General features: G+C 38.4%; 1 protein-coding gene across 1 annotated transcript; it reads right to left on the reverse strand.

Moving 5' to 3' along the window:
- Positions 1-1516: 1516 nt before the first annotated feature.
- tmem201 (transmembrane protein 201) lies at positions 1517-21134 on the reverse strand. The gene is made up of 11 exons (XM_080733846.1): positions 20939-21134; positions 19477-19597; positions 18970-19170; positions 17460-17639; positions 16908-17290; positions 15907-16107; positions 8536-8765; positions 6036-6098; positions 5533-5820; positions 5071-5199; positions 1517-3761 (listed from the first exon to the last, which is right to left on the reverse strand). The coding sequence occupies exons 1-11, from the start codon at positions 21046-21048 to the stop codon at positions 3664-3666; spliced, it is 2004 nt and encodes a 667-aa protein (XP_080589972.1). The 5' UTR covers positions 21049-21134; the 3' UTR covers positions 1517-3663.
- Positions 21135-22074: the final 940 nt, after the last annotated feature.

Genomic DNA, 22074 nt, shown 5'->3' on the forward strand with positions numbered 1-22074 from the left:
ATGTGCTACGCCTGTTTTTTATATGGACAGACAAATAACTTGTCAATAGCCTACTATGGAAATCTCCAATTATTTAGGCCTACAACATGCTGTGAATTGTATTGGCAGTTGGTAGTTTATAGCTTGTTAAATAATTTGATCACCCAGCAATAAGTACTAAATTAAGCTGGTTATATTTAGTACTAGTAAACATAAATAGACACGATTCCCATGGAAAGTGGAACATAAACCACAATAGAAGTTTATTGCCTTAATACAAGAAAGGGGAAATGGAGGGACTCGGGTCATTGACGGGCATGCTGTGCTACAATTCATTGACTCTTAACTGCAAAAGAATAAATTACATGATGTTGGTTGAACTTGGAGTTATATGTTTTAAAAAATATATGCTAAGCCTTATTTGGCTACAAATACTGGCCAAAGAAATATAACTGGATCATTGCACAATGACTTTAAACATATAACATATAAAGTGTTGGTGGACAATCACCTGGGTACTCAAACTTCTTTGATGAAAATGGTCTAAAGGCCATACAGCCATAAATGCAGTGACAAAACTCAATCCAAGTTCTAAACATGCCAAAGTATTTGTGAATGTAACAACCAACTGATGAAAACAGGAAGTATTGTGGAGAAGATAAATTTAGAGCTGCAGTGAACCCCCGCTCTTTTTTTACTGTGGGTCAAAGCCACAGGCTATGCAATCTTGGCCCATATGACAACAAGTGTCCTTGAGCCAGAGGCAAACCAGTATGATTACATAATTTGTATTTGTTAAGGGGAAGGTTGCTAAATTTGTTCAACCCACTAAGTCAGTTATATTGTGATGTCGATTCACCAAAAATTGTGTGTACCGAAGAGAGGAATGGAGAAATCCAGAAAAGGTCAGGGTTTTTGGGGCATATCGGGCCCATTTAGGTCAATTGGATTTTCAAATGATGAAAATGTAATTCTAGGTTTCACCTCCCACTCTATAAGATGTTCAACTATTTAGAAAATCATTGCAATGGGGTCAAATGTGTAGCAATGTGTAAATGTAAATTATTGTGACTAATGTTCACCCTCACAAGAAGCTAAGAGATTCAAAATGTTGATACATTTGACAGGCTTTGTTAGCAGTTTAGCCTATATGACAGTATCCAAATATTCCCATAAAGTTAGGAGCCAATAGAATAGTTTTTTTTCCTCCAACCTGGTGATGTGAGCCAACTGGTTGAGTAACACAGATCTATGTTACAAACCCACAGCGCTTTGCTTTCCTGTCCTGTCCAAACGGACTGCCTGTGTATATGGCATTTCTTCTTAAGAGAATATTTGTAGCAGCTAGAAACCCTATCCATTTCTGTACCTGGATCAGCTGACACAATTTAAATACAGGATTTAACAAAACAAATAGATTCCTACAGCAGCACAGTAAAAACTTTACATAAAACATGTTTTATTAGAAAAAGACTGATTGAAGTAAAGAAATATGCATTTAACAAAATAAATTAACACTGTGAACATACCTCGGTCAAACAGTATTACATATAGCAGTGTTGGATGCAAAACAGTGAAACAATACCTCACACCATAAGTACAAACACAAGTTCAAGAGAGAATATGAGAGCATGCATGTGTCAAATCAAATAATCTGAAAAGTGGCACATTAGTATTGACCTGTGTAGATCAAAGAGTAAAGAGCCAATGGCAGTACCTGCCATGATATCCTGAAATTATAACCGTTTGTTAAGACAGGGAAACAAATACAGGAGTTCAGTCTCATCCAAGACACAAAAAGATCTTAGCTAAGCAGAAAGAGAATATTTACATTTCAACATAATGAACATTACCCATCTATGGTCATTCTAGACAAAAGAGCTTGCTTTCCAGGAAAATCATTTAGATATAAAAAGGGACATTCAGTTGGCATGTATATACAAGTTGAAGGTTATAGTAGCTGTCCAAAACTATTGGATTCATTCATTATTCAAAGACTATTAATTCTGTTACTTCAGTTATTTTCAGCTGCAGGTTGTAGTTTCACATTGCTCTCAAAATGTTTAACTTTTGATTCATAATAAAGAACCTTAAAGGTTTTAAATTGGCTTTACAATAAATAAAGCTTGAAATCGAATTCTGCACACAGAATTCCGATATAAACAAACTTGTTTCATATGCAAACATGCATAACAGCATTGTTTGTCACATACTCCAAAGATATTCAAAACAAAATGCTCCTCTCACAAACCGTGTTATCATTCAATAAATACTTTATAAACATATAAACAATCAGAAAGCCCCTTCAGACAATGCAGTGTGTGTAGGAAAAGTATGAATTATAATGTCTTATTTATGTACATTATAGGCCCGCCTAAGCATGCCAAAATATACTGTATATACATGTCTCGTTACAATCCATACATAGAGTATGTGCACGTTGCTCACACGCCACACACACACACACACACACACACACACACACACACACACACACACACACACACACACACACACACACACACAGTAGAAGCATTGAGGCAGGATTTTCCTCACCGATACATTAAATTAAACATCTGTTCATATGCAAATATGAATAACAGAACATTTTGGAAATAACAAGCAACATTTCCATACACTTAAGTTTTTTACGAAAAAACAAAAAAAGTGTATAATTGTCCGTAAGTGTACAACCCTTCAGTAATTTTATAATGAAAAGAAAAGAAAATGTATTGTATATTTGTATGTGAAAAGTAGAGGCTCATGTGTATTATTGTTCAGGTAGATATGTTAACGGATACAAATATACATCTTATATTATAAACACGATATCTTCATGTTTAAGACATGTCCAGTTTTAAGAGTATTACTTCTTATTAGTAAATATCTATGATTTTCATAAGCGCAAATCCATAATAGCACTACCTGAACAACACACATTTTCAGTACATGTTTTTTGAGAGTGTTTAATTGTAAATAAAAGTAAAAATGGATGTGTCGCAGATGGTTTATCCTGTAGTTTTGACAGCTACTGTAAGTGCCCACTATATTAAGCATTGCATTGTAACAGTGTAATAGAAACTACATTGCATTTGTAGTCACTCATACTGTAGATGCCACAAAGTAATAATATGCTGCTCAAAGTTGTAGATTTAAGCAGGAGGTAATGGTCATTTGTGTAAAAGCAGCATTCTTTGAATTATGTGTTTATTGCACATTTCACAGCATGGTTTAAAGAAAAACATCAAACCATCACTGCTAAGAACTGAGCTTTTAACTCATACACTGGAGTCAAGTAAAGGCGTACATTATTTGGAGTTTGCAGCAAGCAAAAAACCACTAAACATAACAAAACGAGGCCAGATCACATTTAAGGGGGAAATTACGTTTGAAGCCATGAACAATCACAAATTTAACAGGAAAAATTCTGCATCTCATGGCATTCCATAGCCATTTTTGCACGACTGCAGCCACAACAGAGATGCGCAAAGAAACTTCAGCCCCCATTCGAATCTTTGGCTAACCAAACTCAAACAGCTATTTTCAAGGAGGAGATAAAATATTCTCCTGTGCTGCTGAAGCACCCATGTCAATGGACAAAACACAAACCCAACTGAGAAGGACCTGTGGCTGACTCACACGATGCCCACAGCGAAATGAAATAACAGCAGATATACCTAAGGATCATCTCCAGTTGCGGTACATGTAGAGGGAGGCAAAGAACAAGTTGGCAGTCAGGCTTACTAATAAAAGCCCTGGCCATATGATCCGCATCACAAAACCTAGAAATAAAACACAATCAATGTCAAACAACAACAAAAAAAATCACTAGGTAAAAAGAACTACATTTTAGACGTCTGTGATTTTAGGTAATTTCTTACATTTTAAGACTTTAATGACAACACTCTGACATGAAAAGTAACTAGAAGCAGTGCTCTTCCGAGCACAGGTCTCCACCAGGCCGTGCGTCCTGGTGGTGCTACTGTATAATAGGCCAATGTAAAAAGGGTGGCATATGTTCTTCACCTTAGATCTTTCATGGCAATCGGACGCTGCATGCATGATTTCAAGCATTGTGTTCCAAAAATGTGTTTTGCTAAAGTCTACCTGCCGGTGGTGCTATAACAGGACAATGTTAAAAAGGTAGCATTTGTTCCTTGACCTAGTGGGAATATGTGTGGCAAATGTCACGGTAATCGCAAGCTGCGTTGATGATTTGAGGCATTTTGTTCAAAAACGGAGCAATCCTGCAAACTTTGGAAGCTAATATTAGCCAATCAGGATGGAATGTGAAATATCAGACGGATCGGACTTGATCACATGACTATAGAGATACTGTGTACCGATTTGCATGATTTTTGGATAAAATCTCAAGGAGTAATATCCAAAAATGTGTTTTACATAAGTCGGCCCAAAGGTGGCGCTATAAAAGGCTGATGTGAAAAATGCAGGGCAAAGGTTTATCCTTAGCCTCTAGTCTAGGGAGTGCGCTTACAAAGTTTGAAACTGATCGGTGGAGTTATAGGTAAAACCACAAATCGGGCTGTTATAGCGCCACCATGAGGCTGATAAAAAAAAAAATAAGTGGCATTTCTTCCTCGGCCTAGTGGGAACGTGTGTGCGCGATTTCATGATAATTGCACTTTGCGTTTGTGATTTGAGGCATTTTGTTCAAAACGGCTCAATCCCACAAACTTTGGAAGCCAATCTTAGCCAATCAGGATGGAATATGCAAAATCGGACAGATCCGTGTCGATCACATGACTGTCGAGATATTGCCTACCGATTTGTAGGATTTTTGGACAAAATCTGTAAGAGTAGTGCACAGAAATGTGTTTAGCAAACATCGGCCACTAGTTGGCGCTAGAAAAGGCCCATTTGAAAAATTTAGGGCAGAGGTTCTAGATTGGCATCCAGGGAATGTGTGTGCTCACTTTGGCAGCGACCGGGCCAACGGCGACTGAGATTTGGCGCTCACAAACTGCGAGGACGCACGGACGCACGGACGGACACACGGACGGAGGGGAAAACATACTCTCCCTCAGCCTTCGGCTGGTGGAGACAATAACAATCCCATGTTTAACTCATTACCTTTGGATGGAGGTGTGCTCTCCGGGCTGTGGGTGGTGGTGTCCACCATGCATGCTGAGGACTCTGTCGAACTGGCCCTCCTCTCCTCTTCCTGAATAACACTGCCCTCTCTCAGCAATGAGCTTAAATCTAAAACATATCAGGGGTGAGTCATTAAGGCAAATGACCTGATATCCTCAATCTAATGACATCTTCAAAAAGACTGTAGTGTCGGCAAGGTAAAGTAGAAACTTAAATGTGCATTGTAATAACGAATGAGCTTCTTTAAGACATGATAGTGTTCATACAGTGAAGTTAATAATCGCTTTATGGAGTCAATTGTGCATGGGATAAATGTTTACTTTATACAGTACACTGTATACTGTTTTTTCTCCTAGGGCACAAATAAATTTTTTGGCATGTCTTGCAGCCTTGACTGATAACCACAACAAACTATTACATTTTGTTCCTTGAAAGACTTACCATTCTGGCTTTGGAAGGGTGATATATCGGGGGAAAAGCGGCCACTGTAAATCGAAGGGGCAGGCTCCACAAAGAAGTGAGACGGGGAAACTGGTGGGGACATGGGTGGGAGCTCCACCTCAGGTGAGAAGAGTCGAAGTTTTCGGCCACTGATGTTGAGGCGGGCAGGGCTGATGAGTGGACGCCGCTGAAAGGCAGAGCTGGAACTCGACACCGAACCTGCCACTGAGGGCGTCGGAGAGGGTCCTGGAGATGACGGCCGACTCCCTGACTTCAGGGAGAAATAGTCTGAAGAAACAGTAACGGATATAAATCAAATGATCATTGTAAAATGGTGGTGACTTTTACATTTTAGATTTAGAATGGCCCCTTCATTATTTATTTAATAGACAGGAAAGTGAAAGGGGAGAGGAGGGGTGACATTTACTAGTCTGTGCCATAACCAGATAAACCAGCAAGGGGCGCCAAGAGTCAAGACCTTGAAAGACTTGGCGATTTCATACCTGAAGATGGGGAGTCTTTACATTGCGATGAAGGTCTGCTTCCACTGAACAGGTACCCCGATTCTGAAAATAAGACGCACACAGCCAGACCGTTAATCAAACATCACAAAGTGGTAACATCACAAAGTGGTGTAATGCCTTCTGTGATCAGAAAAGGCCTTCATGCATCTTGCACCTACACGTACCACATGCAATATCTACAGATAATAATCATGCATTGTATTTATTTATATTATAGTGCTACAGTAAAAAAAAATCTTAAAAACAATACATAAACAAGGGGGCAAAGAAAACCTAAGGGGTTAAACCAGGACAGCCAACCAAATGCTATAAAAAAGGAAAGATGGGTGACAAAAAAAGAAAAGAAAGAATTGTCAAATGTAGAGACACACTCGCACTTCAGCCAGCTACTTCATAAACCTGATACTCTCAGTTACGGACAAAGAGATCAATAAAAACACTGTGGGTAACTTCACTAAAAATAACACAAACTTTACTAATGCCTGATTAATGCTTGGTCTCAGTAGGATGACTCATCTGACCATATCACCTTTATCCACATCTCTGTAGACCATTGCCTATGTTTCTGTACCTGTACCACTTAACTATGAAATATGTTTTTGTAACGAGGGGGTTATGTAACGAGGGGTTTAAGCCCTGCAACTGAACTAACTAGAACAACCCTTTCTACAGTATGTAGTTGTTGACAAACTGTTCTCGCTGACAGTCATCACATCCTGACAGAGTAGCTCTTCTGTTTCTCCTTACTCATCGCAATAATGCATAAGAATTACAATCAAAGTCACAATTTGCGACCATGTACAATACTTAAAGGACAACTTTGTTTTTTTACAACAAGGATTCATATTTTAGATAGTCATTAGAGAAAAGATGAGTGTTAAAATGTTTTCATTTAATTTTCATTTAATCTTTCAGGGGCAGATATTATATTGTGTCCAAAAAGACATATTTAGCCACTTGTACGCATGCCCCCACCCACTGAAATCAAAATACTAAAATTGCTAAAACAATAGAAAGCAGTAAATGAAAACATTTTAACACTCATCTTTTCTTTTCTCTAATTACAATCTAAAATATGAACCCATGTTGTAAAAAAAAAACAAAGTTGTCCTTTAAGGAGGTCTCTAGATAGATTGAAATGCAAAAGTCAATAAAAACTAGCCGGTTGAACAATCTTTGCAACTGAAGCTCCAGCCATTCGTGCCCCAACAATGAACTCTTTCATAATGACTTGAATCTCTGTGTCTTAATATCTTGATCTAAAATCAAGGTCAGCGGTGCTTGCTCTGCATTTGCATACATGCCACAGAGCATGATAGGATGTTACCTGCTTAAGTGTATCATGCAGTAACTTTGTATGGAAGCATCTGCATTAGGGCTGTCACGATTATAACATTTTACATGACGATTAATTGTCACTTAAATAATTGTGATTAACAATTTAATTGTGTATTTGTCATTGACAATTGCATTTCTGTTTGGCTTGTAGGCTTTGAAGTTACACATGGCAAATGACACATAACCTAAATATACCAAGAAATTACTGACAAATCTATAATTAAAAAAGAACATTCATAGTGGAAATAGTCGATCTACAAGCTTGTAGATCTGCTATTTCCACTACTTTTTTTGAAAGTGTTTGAAACTATATTAACATTTTTCAACATGGAAACGATTATGACGATTATGTAAAATAATTGCGATTACCTCAAATAATTGCGATTAGACGATTATGTAATAATTGTGACAGCCCTAACTGCATTCCTTCCTTATGTTTCTCCACTCCTGATTTGTCACCCATCTGTATACTGGTATGTACATTTAAAAAGGTCATAAGCAATATCCCACACCTATTTATTACCATATTTCTAACTGGTCTTTGACATTGATAGTCTCAACTTTTCACACTGCCAACATCTGGTCTAGCTCTGTATTATTGATTATATACATGTGTTTCCCCTTTAATACTTATATTTACTTTGTATATATTGTCACTGTCAGGTGGAATCTGTGTATCTCCATAACCACACTTTTCAGGATTTCTTTTTAATGTATCCAATGTAGCCATTTAGTCACAAGCTCTTGTTAATAGTAATACTTTATTTTAATTGGTCATTTATAAAACCCACAGACTTGTCCTCCTTGTATGTGAACATATTGGCCAACAAATAGATTCAGATTCTTTCTGAATTCAAATTGTTTCCTAAATTGTATTTACAGACAATAGCTGCATTGTACAGAAAGTAAGCGCTCTCTGGGAAGCTATGGAGTGGGAAAACATTTACAGAGAGACCAGTGACCACTGAAGGTCTGTGAGCGAGATGAAGAACTACGTAATGTAAAATGTATTTGCCACCTGAAGAAGACGGCAAACAAACCAGGGTTCTCAGAAATCATCCACTGACTGACTCGCCAGAATATGCAACCTTGATGTTTTGTCATCTATACTTCGCCAAAACAGAAAATGCAACCGCTTTACCTGTCCTAGCAAGGGAGGGGATTGTGCCGAGGGAGAGGGCTCTGTTAAGACGTCCAGGCAGGGAGGATGGGGAGGCCTTGCGCTCCCTAGGACTCTGCTGGCGGTTGATGAGCTTGGAGAGGTTGGGGGGCGGGGTGGGGATGAAAGACGCTGCCTGGCTGGGGAAGGTAGCGTAGAGCAGGGGAGGATTGCAACTGAAGGGAGGGCCCATAGAGCTGCCTGTAAGGTATCTGCAAAACAAGAGCAACATAATTGTCTACAATCCGACATCACAGTCCTTCTGGGTCTGTACAATAAGGCTGTCATTACTATATTTGTAATCCCAAGTAAAAGTAAAGCAACAAATCATTACTCCTTTTGTAGTTGTGTATTCTTAAAAAACACAAGTCATCCTGTAACCGTGCATCCACAAAACCCTCAACACTATGTAATGTGCAAAAGGTCAAAGACAAAAGTTTACACTACACTTTCTAGCTTTGTGACTTAAGGAATTTACCCTACAATTTCTGCTACACACTACATTTAACTTGATAAAAACATCAAAATCAGTGGCCAATTAACTGATCTATGCAAGGAGTAGTAGGAGTTAAGACCCTAGCCAGTCAAATAACAGCACACATGCTCATCATGGGGCTATAATCGTCCATGCATTGGTCAAAGTTGTGGTCAAACCACCTGTCCAGCGTGTGCTGCATGAAGAAAGACACCAGACTGTGATACAAAAACACAGTGCCATTCATAGGCTGTTACAGCTGCCGGACAATCATGGGACTGCTACTGACAAAAGAGCTAACTGAGATACGCTGGTCAGCAACTGCTCAAATCCTTCACATTTCTACAACACATAAGGTCATTCAAATTGGTTTATTTTCAGTGGTGCTACAAGGATATTTTCAGTGGTACTACAAGGATACTTTGTCATTCTAAAGACAACTGACAGGCAGTTTAACCAGAACAAATTCTGGCTCCTACACACAGTTGATAATGGACATTGACATATCCTGTATGAATTAACGAAGTCATTATAGGGAAAATTGGAAGTCTACCAGTACAACTGGGAGGGGGAAAAACAACTTTTGATCAAGAACACCAAACGAAGGCATGTCCTTTCACATTTTTTTTATTACATTATACAGCAATCACTCCTACAAAAGCCCAGAAAAGGATAGTTATTAGTAGTTGAATTAATAAAAAAGGGTAGACAAGAATGAATTTCAGCATTCATATATGTTATTCCCAATCAGACAACAATGAATTTCAGCATTCATATATGTTATTCCCAATCTCAGAGTCCTAAAAGTCACGCACGCACGCACGCACGCACACTAGTTTCTCAACACTGCTTTCCCCAAAATAGAGCGTAGATCATAACAACGTACAGCTCCACAAACAAAGTAAACGCTTAAGAAATAAAAATAAATAAAAGAGTGACTGTCATGGACCAATAATATTTTCCAGGGACAACAGACACATCCCAGGTCAGAAATGCACTCCCACAAAACAACTAATCTGGACGTTTAACTACAAATAAAAATAAAAAAAACAAGAACACAGTTAAAGCCCAGAAAAACCTGCAAAAACTAATAGTCAGCATTCTCTTCTTGCATGTAAAAGATCAGACAAACAATCCAGGAATTCCATTTGTCCAGTTTCACCGTTTGTAGACCTGCACTTTGCTATGATGTCACAGATTGTTTCCCAAACATAGGATTGTGACACTTCTAAATCGGCCACAGACCTCTTTTATACTGTAAATTAATGTACCATTTTAAACTTTCCTACACAAAATTCAAATTTGTTCCAGGGGAAACACCATGAAAACCCCTTGATTAACCCACTCGTTTCTTTGGGTTTTAGTTATAGAGGAAAGTTAAAAAATAAAAATAAAATATAGTTCAGACTCGACTCTCGATACACTATAGGAATAACATAATTGAAATATTAAATTGAGCAAAACTTCTCCTTTTAAGATGCAGCACCCAAAGAATGCATTTCATTTGGTCTTCAGCCCCGGACGGAATAGAACAAGTGATCAAATTGCTTCAGAAAATACAAAAACAAGTAGTTAAATCTAAATACATTCTGATTAGCTATTAGCTTTATGGCACATTCTACACACAAGAGTTATAAAGTACCTACATTTGGTATGTTAGGTTAAAACAGAGAAACCTTGCACACGTTTGTGTTTCTGTAACTCATACATAACATTGGTAAAATGTTTGCCGGGTACAGAAATCGCAAACTACAATCACTTATGAGACAACAAACACAGATACAGAAGATAATCACATTTGTTAGCTACAAATATTCAGTATAATTGTGTGTTAAAAATCATATTCATACAATTAGCATAAATAGGTAGTCATATGGATAGCTTTTATCACTCTCTTGTTAATATCCCAGAAATGTTTCACAGAATTCTATATGCTCCAGCTACATTTGGCACCTTAGATCCTAATTTATAAAAGTCTTGCATTTCGTCAAATACTTCACTTTTGTCGATCAAGATGTTGCCCAACACATTCTTGCCTAAGCAAACACTAGGCTTTGAATGTAATAGATTTGTGCTCAAAATTCACAGCACTCTGGTGTTGTTTGAGAGATGAGTACTTGGTAAAAGGGGAGGTTGAGGACGAGGTCATACAGTTTATCAGGAAGACATCAGAATACTCTAAACACCCCAAACAGGATGAGCCACATAATTGGTCTTTGTTAAAAATAACACACCAGAACACCAAACCTGCATTTTGGGCATAGAAAGAAAAGCTAAACCTGGTAGTCAAGAGCATACAGGACCTTACTTTGGCGAGGACGAACATTTTATGCTTTAGCTCAACTAGATCACAAACACACAAAAGATACAAGAAATGGTAGTGCAGATAAACTATCTTTGTCAAGATTTGAAGATGCCGTTTGTATAATTCAAAATGACTCAAAACAGATCTAGAAATAGAGCCCCTCTGTGGGGAAGCATACCTAGACTGGGATCGCCATGATACAGCAAATAAAACAACTGTACAGCAGAGGTCTGGGCAATATAATGATATTTTCTGGGATGTTGGATATCGTAAGATGTGATGATGGCATAAGTGTTGTATTTTCTTGGTTTTAATCATTTAAAGTTGTACCATGTAACTTTTTTTATAAAACAAATCTTAAAATTGTCCTAACTCTTAAATCGCTAAAGTTTTAGAACACCCACTCCGTTATTTTCAGCTTCTGAAGCCTTCTCTTTATATGTTTTCTATGATCCTGACCGGGGTCCGGTTTTCGCGCAAAAATTACGTCATCATACACTACCGGCCAATCACAGCGAGGGTTATACACTGCCGGCCAATCACAGCGCATCTTGAAGTGGGGTCGCTAGCTATCACAATAGGGCGGCCATATTTGTAGGCGCCCGTGTGTCTATCTATACTCGGGTGAAACACTCCGTTTCTCCGGAATGCCTGAACGCACAGGAACCAGGGACCCCTCTAAAGATAGATCTCGGCGAGGTGGAGGCAGACGCGGGGGTGACGCGGGGGTGTGAGGCCCGGTCCGCGGCAGATTTTCCAAAATGGATAAAAAAGCAGATATACAAGGAAGCTCACAATGCATACCGGTGGACATGTTGTGATCTTGTAGATCTGCCATTTTCACTACAATATAATATTATCATCACAATATCGATTTTGAGGTATTTGGTCAAAAATATCATATTTGATTTTGTCCATCTTGCCCAGCCCAAGTACAGCATTACACACAGCTTGAACAACTGTTGAACATCCGATCATATGTAGTCCAAAAAGGTTATTTTAGTGTATAATTAATGATGTTATTACAGTGATGGTTCATTTAACAAGCCATTAAAAGTGTATATAGATCTGACAGTGTTGGCATGTTGTTAGTTGTTAAGACTTGTTACCATGACATTCCTGTAGAATGCCAAAATGTGGTAATCATCTTGGTAAAAAAAAGAAAAAGAAATTGGCTTGATAGATGAAACATCACAATAAATTTATTACAGCTCGTCAGTAGACAGACAAAGTAATGTCAGACAATAATATTGTTGTATCATGGCATATTATGCCCACGCAAAACACCCTCTAGGAACGAACTGCATCTTTAACGTTCAATATTGGCCAGCAGTTTTGTTGCCGAAACAATCAGGAACTTAAGGTTGAATGGATTCCTTGTGGCTATTACAGCAACAAAGATGCTGGTCTGAGAACATCTACAGTACAACATGCAAATTACACTTCACAGTAAAAATAACACAGACAGTCCTTACAGCTACTACTTCAATACAGAAGTTTACAATACTATGATATACCACTACCTTCCCATTTCAGTATAGTCCATGAAAATAAAATAAAAAAGCGCCATTCAACAAACTGTTATGGCAAATACAAAGTGCACTGGTAAAAGGTTAATGCATGCATTGAGGGTGGGCTATACATTCTACAATCCAATGCCTACATAGTCAAATTTTACTATCACTATGGTCAATAGTGGACAAGAAGTATCAAGGGACGGAGGAAGGGGGAGAAGAAATATCAAAACGTCTAGTGCAGTTATAGTGCAATAAAAAAATAGACTAAATTCCACTTTCATTAGAATGGAATTTGAAAATGTGTTAAAACAAAACGAACAAAATAACACATCCAATATGAAACACCTCGTCTCTATTGGATGGGTTAACACTCGAAACGTGTTGCCATTGTACAGAGGCTTCCCTTTTCTTTCTTCGTCTTTTGGATTATTGCCTGTTTGAGAATCCCATCTCCCATAACTATTCTCCTATAGAATTTTTTTCTTACGCCATGTTTAATTTGACAATTAAAAAATACTGTGTAACTGGAAATGAGCAGCTTTTTCCATGTACTTTTCTAGTAGCCTACAGGTATGCTGTTATGGCAAAACGTTTAATCTTGAGCATGCATTGAATCTCTTTTCCTTCAAAAGGCTGTTTGAGAAAGTACGAACCGCGATTTTTAATATATCAATTTCTTTTTTAAATACAACTTTTTAAATGGGGGAATACCACCATACCGTCAGTAAACAGTGATTTATTACCACAGTAAGTAATAATCCATACCACCCCAGCCCTACTCACATCTGCTAATGGTAATTCAGAACGCCACGATTTCCTCCCAACATTATAACACTTAAATGTACAGCCTGTTGTGTGAATGTGTTGCGTGCAAGAAATTAGCAGATCTACAAGATTGAGTTTGTAGATTCTATTCTATTTTCTGTGTGAGACACCATCATACGAAAAGAAAAGGTAAAGATAAACAAGTAATATATGATCACATTTTAACTAAATCTAAGGCCATCTCAGTAAATGGATATGGAAAACCTTAGTTGAATGAGGTATTCGCATAAAATGTATCCCATATAAACGGGAGTCCAAGTACATTACTAAAGCCCAGAGTAGACTGGATTAGAAATGGAGAAAGAAAAAATGTCATTCCATGATTATAACACAGGACACAAAACCTACAGTTTGTCATGTACCATGATCAATTTTAGTACCATCCAGATACAGTAGATGGTACATAAAATTACAAAGAAATAAGAATAAAAACAGCTCACAATACTGTGAGGCATCTCTACGAGTTGCATGCTTTAAAAGTTTTCCCTGTATTGTTTTTTAACCTTTTTTAATCGCCTTTAATTAATTTTGGACAAGGTTAAAAAATAATTGATAAATTATTTAAGTAGAATTACCAATGCTACCCTTACCCTGTAATACCAATCCTGTGAGCGCAAAAGGAACACTTACTCATGTTTGCATGTTAAATGTTTGGCCTCAAATACCAATGCAGACACTGTTATTCTTAAAAAAACATCAAAGTAAGTCAAGTGTATGCCAGTAAGACAACTTGTAGCATAAATGTTTGAAGGATTAGCTAAAACTGCAAACAAAACGCCAAATACTCAAAAGCTGTACTTGAGAGCTTCCACACTTTGCGTATACTGGTGGCCCCAAGTGGCAATGAGAGGCAACAGTTTTTTATCACACCAGTTCATTGTGGCAAATGTACAGTATTTTAATCCTGTGTGATGGGCTGATTTTATTTTTTTAATCCATTATATGACTTCTTTTGTATATTAATGGCATTTTATATTTATAGCACCAACACTGTTGGCATAAAACTAATAGATGATGACTTCTTTAAACATTTAGTTCAAACAAGTCGTTATTTATATCAGTGATTAATATGTTGCCAAGCATCAAGAAATGAGTACAATCCATCATCTTTTGATTTTATATTGATGCCAGGATAAGTTAATGCCTTCGAGGCAAGTATGTGACAATAGGGAGACTCCGTGTCAGGTAGGCAAAAGGCTATAAATGGATGCATTTGTGCTATGAGAGTTATGATTGGTCGATAGCATAAAGACCTACAGCAGGGGTGGGGTATAAGCGAAGGTATAGAGACGGTATGAGTTTGTCCTACATTATACATTTTGACTATATTGTGCTGACCGGTAGAGCTTGTTTTTTGTTTCACTTTTCAGTCAGTTTCTTGCAGGCAGACTTAATTTCACAAAGTGTTTTTAATTTATCAGACAGTTAGTTATTTCTTTCTAGTACTGCAGTACTCAAAAAACTTCCTAGTAATTAATTTAAGAGTACCATAATAGCTGCTAACCATAATAGCTGCTATGCAGTTGCCATACCAGTGCTTCAACCCTTCAGAAGCTTTTATATTGAAATGTTAAGAAAAGGGAATCTCAATCTACCATGATATACAGTATGGGCCTACCTACACCATTAACGTCAGTGCTTCAAATTATATTGTGATATCGTTTTAGCCATAGCCATAAGCTACAATCTGTTATAGTGTAACTTACAGAAGACACAATATAACTAAGAATTATAATTATGGGTTCCAAAGTTCTTAATTGGAAAAAGCCCAATCCTTAAAAATAAAAACATCAATGCTGTACATATGGGAGATATGATTATTTAAGAGGCATTTAGTTAGGCTCAGGATGACAAATTAATGTCACTCAATAGCTCAAGTGTTTTGTTCTCCCCCTCCTACAAAGCCAAACGTTAGAAATGCTATACAATCTTCCTACATACAGTAAGTTGCCTTGTTAACAGTAGTGTTCAATGGCTTCATATTATGTTCTAACTAATAACATTTGGAGACCAGTCCTTCCCCCCATGGAACAGCTCAATTATATTAGTTTGTTAATAAAGCAGTAGCAATGTTAGGAGTGAGGCTGAAATATGAAATGAAAAGACAGCGTCATTCCAAAAAGAAATATGACCCATTGTCATATTATAGTTCCCACTGTGTAGCCGTGATGTTCCTAAGATGCACTGGGTGGTCTTAAAACACATTAAAATGTTACTGTTCATATTCTGACCTTCGGCCTCTGGCTCTTCTCAGTCCCATGGATTTGCGTGTTGCCACGGCAGCGGCAAAGCCAACCAGGCAACAGAGGGCGGTGGTGCTCAGCTTGGCAGTGTCCAGCCAATCCGAGATGCCCGTCAGGTAGATCTCAGCCAAGTACACACACATGACCAGGAACCACAGCACAGAGGCCATAGCATCGATTCTCCTCAATCTGGAAAGACAACGATTTTTGAACAATTTGCTCCAGACTGATTTCATCTGTATTTGTGGAATATAGACTACAGACCAGGCTTCCCCAATAGGCGGCCCGCGGGCCATTTGCGGCCCACAGGGGGCTACTGTCTGGCCCCCACCAACCCCATGATATAAGAGAAGCAACAACACGATATACTAGTGTTGTTGATGACAACATTGTCGGGTGGAAAACCTGTATCTCAAAATGTGTACGTTCTTTCGCAAAGTAAAGCTCTGCTTAATCAAACAAGGCCATCGCACAAAATTAGTGAAAACAGCCGATCTACAAGCACACAACGCCTCGCGGTCACTAGTTTAAATCATTTTTAAAATGATAAATGCAAAACGAACGGTTTTGGACATACAAGATTTTCACCCGACAACGATGATATCTGAACTGTCACTGGAGTAGCGGGAACGCCACCGTCGCCCCCTGCAATGTTGTGGCCCTCGGCTTGGTACCCTAGACATGATTTGGCCTTTGGGGAAAACTAATTGGGGAACCCTGCAATAGACCATCAAATAAGCTTCAAGTCCTCCACACATTTTGGTAAATGTGTCATTAGGAGAGTATGTTTTCACTCCTGTTTTATTTTATTTTAGCCAAAGTTATAATCCAAGTTCCAATCAAAACATTAATGCACTTTCACACCCCTATAATATACCATTTCATTTAGTTGAATAATTCTGTAATACAATACTATCAATATTTGCTGAGCTCAAAACATGTCTGCTGTTCATTGAGACAATTTAGAGACAAAGTGTTGCCTTCCTTACCTGACAGATCCAGCCAAGAAGATACCGGTGAGGCAAGTCAACAGGCCAACAGAAGCCACAGCGATCTGGTTGTTTCTTCCATACTGCCAAGCCAACTTGGCTTTATCTACAGCTGCATCTGGCAGCAGCTCCAGAAGCCCTTGCCAGTGCTGCCACACATGTGCATATCTGGTGCCATCACTGTTGCTGTTGTTGTTGGAGGTGGAATCGTTGAAAGGGCTGGGTTTGGGAGGGACGACCCCTCCGCTTAGTGTTGGGGGGGCACTGGGGGACACAGTCTGGTCTGTTGACCCGAAGACAGTTGTCGCCACCAGGAATGAGCAGGCGAGGAAGGCCAGGATACGCAACAGTATCACACCCATGGGAGTAGTGATGGAAGAGCTCTGTGGAAAGAGAGAATGTTTAAAATGACAACTGATATTTCTACCAGACCTGTAGTGAGGCGTTTGTAAGCACACACTGACGACAACTTGTATAGAAAGACATTCACAGAGTTTGTGTTTGGTGGAAGCAATTTCTAACCCATAAATTGGGACTTTAATCTGTATTGACCTTTACGAAACCCTTGTCAGCTTCTCGGCTGCGTCGGAGTTGATGGTTTAAGAGCACCGTGCGGAGCTGCCGGTTCTGGTGTTTGATGTAGTATTCTATTGCTGTCTGGCATGGGCGGCACAACTTGTAGGTCTGCTCCAGATGGTGTTTATATGCTTCAATCTCCTCGTCGTAGTTCTCCTAGGACAGAGAAAAACATTATGACTGACAAGCTTATACTGTATATAACAGAAGGCCATTATCCCCCAACCAGCTCAGTGGCCTTGTGGTTAGAGTGTCCGCCCTGAGACTAGGAGGTCGAGGTTCGAACCCCGGTCACTCAGCATTAAGGGTTGTATTGGGGGTAAGTCCCTGTAACATACCAGCGTCATGTCTAGTACATCAAGCTGCCTCATGCTACAGAATCAGGAGATAGGCCGCTGCCCTATGGGCCTTAAGGCTTACTTACAGTATGATCACATACCTTTAACACCTTGGTGATTTTATAAAGTTTCCATTCTTGGTGTCATTTTGTCTTAAATGTCTGTTATATTTTTGCCAAAGTAAGCGTTAAACAGTTCTATAATTTGATTGCTACAGAAAATACATTTTTAGTTTGGGATACCAATTTTATCCAATCAGGAGAAAGAACTCAGCTAGACACTTTATAAACAAGCATACAAAATTGTAACTGTAAATTATACAATTGAAGTTGCTAAATTATCTTTGTGGGGTTCTCTCTTCTTTATGGATCAAATTGGTACCCTGACATCTCTGACCGTTTACTCAAGAGCTGGAGAGAACCCTGTTAAACAGCTTATAGCACTGATCATTACTATCTGAATATACTGTACTAGGAATATACTTTAAACTTTTTAACAGAGCTTTAACTTTAACATAATGACCTTTTTTTCTTTTTTTAACAAAAGCTTGACACTTTAATGCATTTATTCAGTACATCTATGGCATCTTGCTGTGAATCATCAAATTTCCAAACTGTTGATATAAGTGAATTCCATCAGTCACGTTATGTGTAGGGATGGGACGATATGAACATTTCATATCACGATTATTGTGACAAAGGAAATCACGATTTACGATATTATCGCGATAATAAAAATCCATTATCCTGGGCGGAACATTTGCCAAAAAATAGCAGATCTACAAGCTCAACGCGTCGCAACGTGACGCATTGTGAGCTTGTAGATTGTCTATTTTTGGGCAAAGACACTTGATAGAGAGTGAAAAAAAAAGACTGTATCGAGTACGTATATTATAAGTACCTTTTACCAATTATAGAGTTTAAGTGGCAAATAAAAGGTGAATTGATCCCAGTGCATGACGGAGGACGATATCACGATAAATGAAATCTCCACAATACGATTATCCTGAGTGTTTTTTATCACGATAAACGATAATATCGTGTATCGCCCCATCCCTAGTCACGTTATGTGTCAATTAATAAAACATGGCCAACATGATGAAAAATATGTAAACCGCTGTAGTGAAAAGAAAAGAGTTGGATACATACATCGTCCCTTGGGATGAACGAAGCCAACTGCTTGATCTTGACAGACTGGTTGTTGTTGCACTTTCTGCAGAGGAGCATCTGGCAGTTGACCCACTGGAGTGTCTTAGGAGTCTGAGTCTCAGGTGACTGAAGGCTAGCAGAAACCCCATGGTTTAGATTCTCCATATACTGAGCTGGGATAGGTTTATTGTAGTCGCCATTCTGATGTTGCAGCAAGACAAGACAAAAATAAAATAAAAAATAAAATACAATTAGGGCTGCAACTATCAATTATCTTTTTAGCGATTCATTCATCTATCAATTCATTGAATGTTTTGTATGCATCAACAAATCAAGGTGATTTTCAGAATCAACTGAATCGATTAAGTCTGATATACAACACATTTTATCATTTGTTTTACAATGGCATCACACAAAAATAGTACAAAATCTACAAGTTGCATTGAGAGTAATCATCACACAAGAAACCATATTGACAAATAACTACTAATATCTTGTTCAGCTTACCTCCTGGAAACCATTGTATTGATCACAAACGGGGCAGTCCCAGCAGTTCCTATTCCCATAGGGCACCACCGTATTTTGATTGCAGAACCAACAGTTGACCTTGGCATGGACAGGCTTCTTTCTATAATAAGACAATAAGATAAGGAGAGGCTTCTTAACTCGTGCAACCTTGACATTCTTCATCTACTGTGCATCCAAAACTACTTTGCGACATACATTTTCCATCGAGGTCATGGGAAAGTTCAGGACCAGGTGAGTTTTTTTTAAATATATATAATTTGGAGCAAGGGTTAGAAAAACGAAATTAGTTTATGTTAAATGCAAGTTAATAACAAATGTCTGTCTCCATTACTTTCTACCAACCATGTTCTACTATGGAATGACAACACATGACATCCTGGTTGTCTGTAATGTTGTTTGTTCCCCATTTAAAGAAAGAATGTTCTTTTAGGCCTTTAGGCTGTAACGTTTCCCTGTATGAGCTGTACAACTTGTCAAGCAGTAGGTGTCCTACCCGACACCAGGGGTCTACATTTCTCAGGACCAGAGTGAGTGACCACCTCCTCCAAAACGACAGCTCCATGTGTAGTTTGTGATATACTTATTGCATTAAAATGTAAAAGTAGGCCAGGTTAGTGGCTACACTACTAGCATTCAGATTGGTTAAATATCATTGTATTCATTGGTTCAATTCAGTTCAGTTCTAGGCTGGGCTGGCTGCATCTTTAACAGTTTACCAGTGGTGAAAAGTAAATAAGTACATTTACACGAGTACTGTACAATTTTGAGGTATTTGTACTTTACTTTTACTTCCACTCCACTACATCTGGGATCCAAATATTGGACTTTTACTCCACTACAACAATGATTTGACAAATTTAATTACTTTGTACATGTTGATAAGTATTACAAAACATAGATTAACCACTTATACAGTTTGGCCATTTGAAAATAGCCGATTGGGTCTCATTGTGAGCTTGTAGATATGCTATTGTATAAGATTTTAATACATTTGAAGACTTGAAATGGGACATTCTGCATGAGTACTTTCTACTTTTGGTACTTTTAAGTACATTTGGATGCCAGTACTTTTACTACTACTACTTTTGCCAGTACATTTTGAATTTCAGACTTGAGTAGTTCTACATTGTAGTATTTTTTCCACCACTGCTGGGCTGGTTGCATCTCTAACACTTTACTGTGTTGCTTGGAGCAAAAAGCTAGGCTAGTATTAGCCATTAAACAGTTGCCAAGTAATCCCTCTCTTGACTGAGAAGTGGAGGAGGATACGTTTGCAAACGCAACACGTATGGTTAGTACGGGCCATTAAACATAATAAATTGATAGTAATGTGTTATTTGCACGTCGGCATCGCGTATTAAAACTTATCATCTAAATCATAAATGGGCTAAAGTCCACCAGCAGGCCACACACAGGCACGGAGGGTAGCATTCGTGTATACCTCGTCGCGATTTTGTAAATCAGCGCTCCTCCAGCGGCGACTGCTGTCGCTCCACATCCACCATATAATAGGTGAGGGTGTTCCGTGAAGAACTGGTTCAAAACCTCCATCTCCCACCAGGAATCTAAGCAGCACGTTCAGTAGTAGTAATAGTAGTAAACATCTGAGTTGTTCTGTAGTGTTTCACCCGCGAGACGAAAATAATACAGGGCGCGCACGCGGGCAGGCGGAACCACTCCTCCTCTTCCAACACTACAGGAAACGGATCTACGTCGCAGACGTGGATACGTTCCAATATGTTCGATTTCACCCTTCCTTCTTCACTGTGCATTATTCATGCTTCTTTAATGGTTGAAACAAACGATCGATCGTCAGGAAACAAATCTAGAATCCATAAGAAATACCAAGTATCTGACTCTCGTGTCACACAAAAGGCAAAACTAATGTGTGGATGACGTACAACAAGAAGACAACTGAAGGAATGGAGAGGAGAGGCGAGTATGCCAGAATGGTGATGGAACAGAGCCCGGAAAACTTGATCCAGTTTTTCCTTTGTTGGCTTAATTAATACTTCTCATTTGATTGCAAAAAAAAGGGTAAGTCCACTTATAATTTCTGATTCGATGTGATTTCTGATGACGATAGCCTAATCAATCAATCAATGATAGGCCTAATTGATCTATACAATCATTACATTCATCTATAGGTCTAATTGTTGATTCAACTAGTCAACATGTCAAAGCAGTCTCTGGACAAATCTCTGTCCTATATGCACTTTGCCCATGGCATGGTATCAAAAGTGCTTACTCTTCCTTTTTCTGCGTCAATGGTGTTGGTGTAGTTAGTAGCCTGCCTAAACATAATTCAAAATCAAGAAAGAAGCTACTCCTTATGCAGAATGTCCCATTTCACAAGTTTTCAAATGGATAAATTGTATAAAAAAATCTTTTGAAAATAGCTGATCTACAAGCTCACATAATGTGTACTCCCTGTATGTTTTGTAATAATAATCAAAACCTACAAAGTAGTCTTCAAATAATTTTAGTAGTGGGGTAAAAGTAGGCCTATAATATTTGGAGTAGCCTACAAGTATAAGTAGGCCTACTATAGTAAAGTATAAGTAATTCAAATGTGTA

Source organism: Nannobrachium achirus (assembly GCF_963921795.1).
Source record: "Nannobrachium achirus genome assembly, chromosome: 9".
NCBI classification, from domain to species: Eukaryota; Metazoa; Chordata; class Actinopteri; order Myctophiformes; family Myctophidae; genus Nannobrachium; species Nannobrachium achirus.